Source organism: Oncorhynchus kisutch, linkage group LG11 (genome assembly GCF_002021735.2).
Source record: "Oncorhynchus kisutch isolate 150728-3 linkage group LG11, Okis_V2, whole genome shotgun sequence".
NCBI classification, from domain to species: domain Eukaryota; kingdom Metazoa; phylum Chordata; class Actinopteri; order Salmoniformes; family Salmonidae; genus Oncorhynchus; species Oncorhynchus kisutch.
This window is the reverse complement of record NC_034184.2, coordinates 11,306,127-11,314,438: the sequence shown is the minus strand read 5'-3', so window position 1 is coordinate 11,314,438 and position 8,312 is coordinate 11,306,127. Positions and strand designations below refer to the sequence as shown.

At 42.2% G+C, this 8,312-nt stretch overlaps 1 protein-coding gene across 1 annotated transcript; it reads left to right on the top strand.

Moving 5' to 3' along the window:
* Positions 1-3,497: 3,497 nt before the first annotated feature.
* Positions 3,498-6,222, top strand: LOC109900028 (parvalbumin-2-like). Its single transcript, XM_020495746.2, has 5 exons — positions 3,498-3,610; positions 4,408-4,484; positions 4,612-4,744; positions 5,224-5,333; positions 5,925-6,222. The coding sequence occupies exons 2-5, from the start codon at positions 4,424-4,426 to the stop codon at positions 5,948-5,950; spliced, it is 330 nt and encodes a 109-aa protein (XP_020351335.1). The 5' UTR covers positions 3,498-3,610; positions 4,408-4,423; the 3' UTR covers positions 5,951-6,222.
* Positions 6,223-8,312: the final 2,090 nt, after the last annotated feature.

The window sequence follows — 8,312 nt, the reverse complement described above, 5'->3', positions numbered from 1 at the left end:
AGAATAAACATTTTAGCATCAGTATAATACAGGAAGGCACAATATTTAAACTTTTACCTGGGAAGGGGGAATTGGGTGAGCAAGTGTTTAAATTGTGCATCAATAGTAAATAAGAGTCTGGTAGAACCAATTGTGATGTGTGTGTAGCATGAATGTGTGTGTGTGCGTGTGCATGTGTGTGTGTGTGCGTGCGTGTGTGTGCGTGAGAGCGTGTGTGTGTGTGTGTGTGTGTGTGTGTGTGTGTGTGTGTGCGTGCGTGTGCGTGAGAGCGTGTGTGTGTGTGTGTGTGTGTGTGTGCGTGTGTTTGTGCGTGCCTGTGTGTTCGTGAGAGCGTGTGTGCTAAGGTGCGGAGAGTCAGTGCAGGTGGCCAGTCCAGTTCAAGTGTTCAACAGTCTGATGGCTTGTAAATAGAAACTGTACAAGCCATCAGATGATTTATCGCTGTCACTGGCTGTTTCTAACAAATCCCATATTCAGATTCAATCTGAAATTGTTATACTACAGTGCATTCGGAAAGTATTCATATCCCTTCCCTTTTCCACATTTTGTTACGTTAAAGCCTTATTCTAAAATGGATTCAATTATTATTTTTCTCATCAATCTACACACAATACCACATAATGACAAAGCATAAGCAGGTTTTACATTTTTTTGCTAATTTATTAATAATTAAAAACTAAAATACCTTATTTACATAAGTATTCAAACCCTTCGCTATGAGACTCGAAATTGAGCTCAGGTGCATCCCAACTTGATTAGAGTCCACCTGTTTGATTGGACATGATTTGAAAAGGCACACACCTGTCTATTTAAGGTCCCTCAGAAAGACAGTGCATGTCAGAGCTAAAACCAAGCCATGAGGTTGAAGGAATTGTCCATAGAGCTCCGAGACAGGACTGTGTCGAGGCACAGATCTAGGGAAGGGTACCAAAGAATTTCTGAAGCATTGAAGATTCCTAAAAACACAGTGGTCTCCATCATTCTTAAATGGAAGAAGTTTGGAACCACCAAGACTCTTCCTAGAGCTGGCCGCCCGGCCAAACAGCAATCGGGGGAGAAGGGCCTTGGTAAGGGAGGTGACCAAGAACCCAATGGTCCCTCTGACAGCTCCAGAGTTCCTCTGTGGAGATGGGAGAACCTTTCAGAAGGACAACCATCTCTGCACCACTCCACCAATCAGGCCTTTGTGGTAGAGTGGCCAGACAGAAGCTGCTCCTCAGTAAAAGGCACATGACAGCCCACTTGGAGTGCACCTAAAGGACACTCAGACAATGACAAAAGAGATTCTCTGGTTTGATGAAACCGAGGTTGAACTCTTTGGCCTGAATGCCAAGCTTCACGTCTGGAGGAAACCTGGCACCATCCCTACAGTGAAGCACGGTGGTGGCAGCTGTTGGGATGTTTTTCAGCAGCAGGGACTGAGAGACTAGTAAGGATCGAGGGAAAGATTAACAGAGCAAAGTACAGAGAGATCCTTAATCAAAACCTGCTCCAGGGCGCTCAGGACCCCAGACTGGGGTGAAGGTTCACCTTCCAACAGGACAACGACCCTAAGCACACAAATTAGATATTTCCATTTTTATTTTATTTTTATATAAATTAGCTTTTCATTATGGGGTATGGTGTGCCTATTGATGGGGGGGCTTGGACCTTGTTTGCAATTGACCAATAAAATTATTAGAATTTTTATCTTAGGGTCTCATGAATGCAGTATATCTTTGTGTATATGATTGTGGCTTCACAAATGTGTTTATATTAAGACTCAAGAAGTCCAATGAAAAGGAAACTCTGTGAGATATGAACTAATAACTTCAAACGTCAGCGGTTTGTTTGGTCACTTGTCATTTTGCATTGTCCATTCTGCTATTAGCAAACGACTCCTTCAGCCCAAATAGGTTTTTTTGCGATGGTGGGATTGTCCAAGAAGTCTCCCCCTGAGATTGAGAAGATCTTCTGTGATCCTGGACCAGAACAAGAGTGGCTACATCGAACAGGACGATCTACAGTTGAGTCTCAATATAACATACTTGAACCCATGATCAAAACAGCAGCTGATACTAAGCAGATATCACACTAAGAAGTATTTTTCTTTAGTTTCTCAACAATTGATGCCTAATACAAGTACTTCTGATCCGTTAGATGGATACAATCAAAACACAAATCTATGCTGTATAGTGTACTGTATGCAATACTACTTTAATGTTTTGTGTTTCATGCTTGTGTGTGTGTGTGTATTAGGCTTTTCCTCCAGAACTTCTCCAAGGGGGCTCGTCACACTGGATCAGAAACCTAGTTTGGAATGTAGGTTGGAAAGTAATTCAATCTCTACATTCTGCATATTGAAGGTTAATGAGCACATTTTCATTTTTGGTTTGTTTGTCTCTCTATCAGAGTTCTCCAACCTTGTCATGTCTTCATAAAGACATGAAGAGGAGGAAGATATGTATTTTAACAATTTGAATACAAGCTGTACATGGTCTGTGTGAATCTGCTCAGCGCCTTCTTGGGTTGGTCCAGCCTCTGTCTGTCAGTACTAGTAGTATAATTTGAGGTAGTTTTGACAAAGGAAAATATGATATTGTAAACCAACACAAATAAACAGTCTTTGGTATAACCCTTGCCTCGCCTGCAGCTGTCTTTCTCTGATGGAAAGTATATACATATACTGTATCTGGGTTTGACCATAAATTATATAGCACCTGTCTTCGTACGACACTGTGATGTATCCATGCCATGTCATTGACAGGCTGGGCCTTACATGAGCATGTAGCTCAGGGTAAGGAGTCAAGTCAACAAACTTCTATATTCCTCTCATGTGTATCCAACTGCAGTAGATCATCCAAACCAGGTGATTTCCTCGTGATTATATGAAGGGCAGACGAGGGATTAAGTTTCTTGCTATAAACTGATAACTTTGGAACATTTCAACTGTCAAGAAGATTATGTCTATGTTTCTATCAACAACAACAGCAACTTTTAACATTTTTAAATGAGACTGTGCTGGTATGTAGGTGATTTATATTGTTTACAAGTACAACAACCACAATATCGTCTAGCATAAGAATGATGAAGTATAAAATTGAGGCCTACATCACATGAATATATCAATTTGCGGCAAACAGAGATGTTAGTATCCATAATGGTTAATACTGTAATGTACACTAGCTTAAAACAGTTACATTTGTGTATAAATCATATAAAACTAAATGATGTGATTTGACATATACTAAATGGTTCATATCTGTTTTATGATGTAAGACTTGTTCTACACATTCAGAAACTCACTGAGGTTGCAGATAAGGGGTCATATTACAAAACCAATATGCATTGCAGGCATTTTACCTCCAACATGCAGCTGAATGAGTAGATGAGCTTGAGCCCAAAAATGCACGCCTTGCGTTTCACCAAGGACTGCATGCATATCCTTAGTTGAAAGGATAAAAATAGCACAATTTGACTACTAGACACATTTTTCCAAAACTAACCCTAAGCATATGGTGTGCGTTACACCTTGAAGGGCGAGAGTATATAATGTGAGAGCTAAAGGAGAATTGCTTCATCCGGCCCTACACTGAGATACAACTGCCTCCTCGCCACTAATCTTCCAAAGGTGAGTTCCCTCAATCGGACTGATGTTCTAATTTACTGACCACCAATGGTTTTCAACAACACGCAAAGATCTTTATTTACAACCTCCACGGAATACATTCAGTAAAAATGAAGAGGGAAACGTTTCTATCTGGAATGTGTTTGGAGTTGGAGTTTTAAAAAATAAAATAAATATGGGACTTCAAGCGTTTACCTGAGAGATGGAGATGGAGGACTTATGCCATGTTTTTGGCTCACGGGGAATGTCAGTTCGAGGACCACTCTAAAAAAGACTTACTGTCGCTGGCAGACATGTCTTACTCAATCTTTATTTCTAAACCAATGCTTGTTCTCAATCTAAAATACCATGGCTGGACTTTCATGACAGTGAAAGTCCTATGGGAATCTTTGTGTGTGAATGGTTGAGAGACAGAATAGAAACAGGTCTAGCAGAGCTAAAGGTCATGGGTCACAGCATACTACTGTATGCGTGCTGGCCTACTGTAGTTTCTTGCATTGGGGCACTCTGCCTTTGAGCACAGAGGAGCTAAGTTTGGAATGTAAACTTGTAGGATACAGATAAAACAGAACCAATGCTATTTCTTATCCATTTAAATCCATGAATCAACTAAATAATTGGTTAATTAATTAAAGAACCTTTGAAAAAAGGTATATCTATAAGCCTAAGACAGTTTTCTTGACAGTTGTGGTTATCAGTCAAAAGATAGTCTATGTATTTACTGTTAAATATTTATGTTCAGGACTTCGAAAATGTTTTTCTCGCTCTCTTCTCTCTTCTCTCACTTTCTCTCTCTCCAGTTCTCAGAATCTAAAAATGGCTTTCAAGGGAATGCTTAAGGATGAGGATATCGCTGCTGCCCTCAAGCATAGTGCAGGTGTGCTACACTTAATTGATTTATGACAACCAATGTCAGTGAAAGTGAAAGGGGCCATATTGACCAGGTTTAATCATCCATGAGCAGGTTGTGATGTTGAAATGACCACTGTGTTTATCCCTCACAGCTGCTGAGTCCTTCAACCACAAGGAGTTCTTCACCAAGGTTGGCCTGGTCGGAAAGTCTGCTGAGGATTTGAAGAAAGCCTTCTACTTCGTTGACCAGGACAAGAGTGGCTTCATTGAGGAGGATGAGCTCAAGTAAGTCTCATGTTGATTCAGTTGTCAAAGGCTACGTTACTGTCCAGTACAACGCAACACTAGCCTTGAAACTGAAATTAATACCAGTGCATATCTTGACTATTCCTTGCTCTCTACCCACCAAGTCCCATATTCATTTGATTGCATAGGGGTAACATAAACACACCCTTCAACTGAAATGAACACCAGTAACCTCCATATTTGGGCTATTCCCTTCTGACTATTCTGAGGCCAGAAATGTAAATATTTTCAACTAAAATAGATCCAAGAGTCAATTCGAGGGTTAAATGCATTTTTATTCAACTAATGAATTCAAAAGTCATGAATTCACATAGGAAAATAGCACACCATTTTCAAAAAATGCCTCCTCCCTCTCTCCCTCCCTATCTCCTCCCTCCTTCCTCCCTCTTGCTCTCCCTTCCTCCCTCCTTCTTTCCCTCTCTCCCTCCCTCTCTTCCACCCTCCTCCTCTTTCTCCAGGCTGTTCCTCCAGACCTTCTCTGCTGGTGCCAGAGCTCTGACAGAAAAAGAGACCAAGGCCTTCCTTGCAGCAGGAGATGTTGATGGTGATGGCATGATCGGAGTAGATGGTAAACAAATCACTTTTACACATTTCAATTAAACTATCAAACTAGCAACTATGTACTTTACCCTATTCAATTGGCCAAGTAACTATAACAAGTAACTAGGCCTCCCTAGTGGCACAGCGGTCTAAGGCACTGCATCGCAGTGCTTGAGGCGTCACTACAAGGGATGACCTTGTCCCATCGCACTCTAGCGACTCCTTGTGGCAGGCCAGGCGCATGCACACTGACTTCGGTCGCCAGCTGTACAGTGTTTCCTCTGACACGTTGCGCAGGGCTTCCGGGTTAAAGTGAGCAGTGTGACTTGGCAGGGTTGTGTTTCGGAGGACGCATGGCTCTCTAGCGTCACCTCTCCTGAGTCATTATGGGAGTTGCAGTAATGGGACAAGACCAAGATCCAATTGGATATAAATTGGATATGAAAGTACCCCTAAAAATAACAAGTAACTGCTTTTATGAATCGTGTAACTACTAGTTACATATAACTACTTTTAAATGCCATGTAGGAATGAGGATTTTATGAGGTGCATTTTTTAAGAGATCTCATCAAGACCTGCCACTGCAATAACTGTTGTTGTTTCCTCCTTGTTTCCACAGAGTTTGTCACCTTGGTGAACGCATAAGTCATCTACCATTGGCTTGGTTATCATAGAAACACAAATCTGCTGTTGAGGTTTTGTCCTGGCCCGCTGCCTGTCACATACTGCATCTTTTTTATATTCATTTTATTTATGAATGTCGCACAGACTGTTTTGACTGTAACCCCACACCCCCAAAGCGTGTTGACTGTTATGTTTTTTAAATATGTCTTATGTTCGCATTCAGCCGGTGTGCAAAAATTTACCACCATGCTTTTGCACTTTTTGAAAATTGAAATAAATTCACATTTGGATTAGCACCGACTTCTGTTATTAATCGAACATTGAGTGTCACAACTGAGGAAGTCCTTCAAAGAACTAAAGAATGTTTATTTAGAATATTAGAGTGTATAGGACTGATTCAGCACTAGCTACGCTGGGATTCCCAGGACCTCTTGGAGCCAGCTCTTTAGGGGGCTGGCCAGCTAGAGGATCTCTGTTCAGTTAGAGCCAGCACATTCCAAAGGGCCATAGCCAGTACCCGGCTAGGGTTTCAGAACTCCCAAGTTACACAATTTTTGTCAATGAGGCACATTTATGAATACGTTTCTCTCTCTCAGATATCAGACTGAGAGAATGTCATACTCGGTGACATAGAATAAGGCCATTTCTATTTATGAAGAAAGGGAAGGAGAATTTAACAAATTGCACTCTGAACATTTACTTGGAGATATTTGTTTCCAGCTAGAATGTACACTAACTGTATTTAATTATTTTTACATACTAATTGATGACAAGGTGGAATTTAGTCCAAGGATCACCTCTAAGTGGAGTTTGGAATGTCAGAATGTCAGAATGTCCCACATCAGCTTGGATTCAGTCCTAGTTTCATCCAATAACGAGTTGTCCACTGTTCTGACATTATACAACAACACTCATATTAAATAATGTCAGGAATGGATACAAAGGACATCATCTGAGGGAGAATAGTTAAGGGGTGTCTAAATGGATTCCTCTACCTGTCTGTGGGTAAAGTTCAGGGGTTAGGGGTCAGGTATTACTGGTATTACTATGTAATTACCATTTCCCATGTAATTCTCTGCCTGGTAAGTTATGTACCATAAAATATTAACTGATGGGGATTCCAGTGCTAGATGTATGAAAAGGGTTTGGATAGTCTCTACACAACCATATAAATAGAATGGTAACAAACTGATTCCCAAAGTTTATCCAGCTGGCTGTGAAATGACTTCACACAAAAGCAAGAGGAAAAAGTCAAGAGTGCCACCTGCTGCAGTATAAAACCCATTAGAAACATCCAACGTAGCACCCTATTCCCAATATGGTGCACTACTTTTGACCAGGACCCATAGGGAAAAGGGTGCCATTTGGGACGCAATGACATTCATCTGGTCACACACGTATGTATACTTGTATGTGGACCAACTGGCAAGTGTCTTCACAGACATTTTCAACCGCTTCCTGACGAAGTCTGTAACACCGACATGTTTCAAGCAGACCACCATAGTCCCTGTGCCAAAGGAAGCGAAGGTAACCTGCCTAAATTATCACTGCCCCGTAGCACTCACGTCGGTAGCCATGAAGTGCTTTGAAAGGATGGTCATGGCTCACATCAACTGCATCATCCTGGAAAACCTAGATCCACTCCAATTTGTATACCACCCCAACAGATCCACCGGTGACACAATCTCAATTGCACCCCACAATGCCCTTTCCCACCTGGACAAAAGGAACACCTATGTGAGAATGCAGTTCAGCGTTCAACACCATAGTGCTCACAAAGCTCATCACTAAGCTAAGGACCCTGGGACAAAACACTTCCGCTGCAACTGGATCCTGGACTTCCTGCCGGGCCTCACCCAGGTGGTAAGGGTTGGCCATAACACATCAGCCACGCTGATCCTCAACACTGGGGTCCCTCAGGAGAGGGTGTTTAGTCCCCTCCTGTACTCCCTGTTCACCCACGACTGCGTGGCCAAACACAACTCCAACACCATCATTAAGTTTGCTGACGACACAACAGTGGTAGGCCTGATTACCGACAACGATGAGACAGCCTATAAGGAGGAGGTCAGAGACCTGGCAGTGTGGTACCTGGACAACAACCTCTCCCTCAATGTGAGCTGATCCTGGACTACAGGAAAAGGCGGGCCAAACAGGCCCCAATTAACATTGACGGGGCTGTAGTGGAGCTGCTCGAGAGTTTCAAGTTCCTTGAGGTCACATCACCAATGAACTATCATTGTCCAAACACATCAAGACAGTTGTGAAGAGGGCACGAGAACACCTTTTCCCCCTCAGGAGACTGAAAAGATTTGGCATGGGTCTCCAGATCCTCAAAAAGTTCTTCAGCTGCACCATTGAGAGCATCCTGAACGGTTGCACC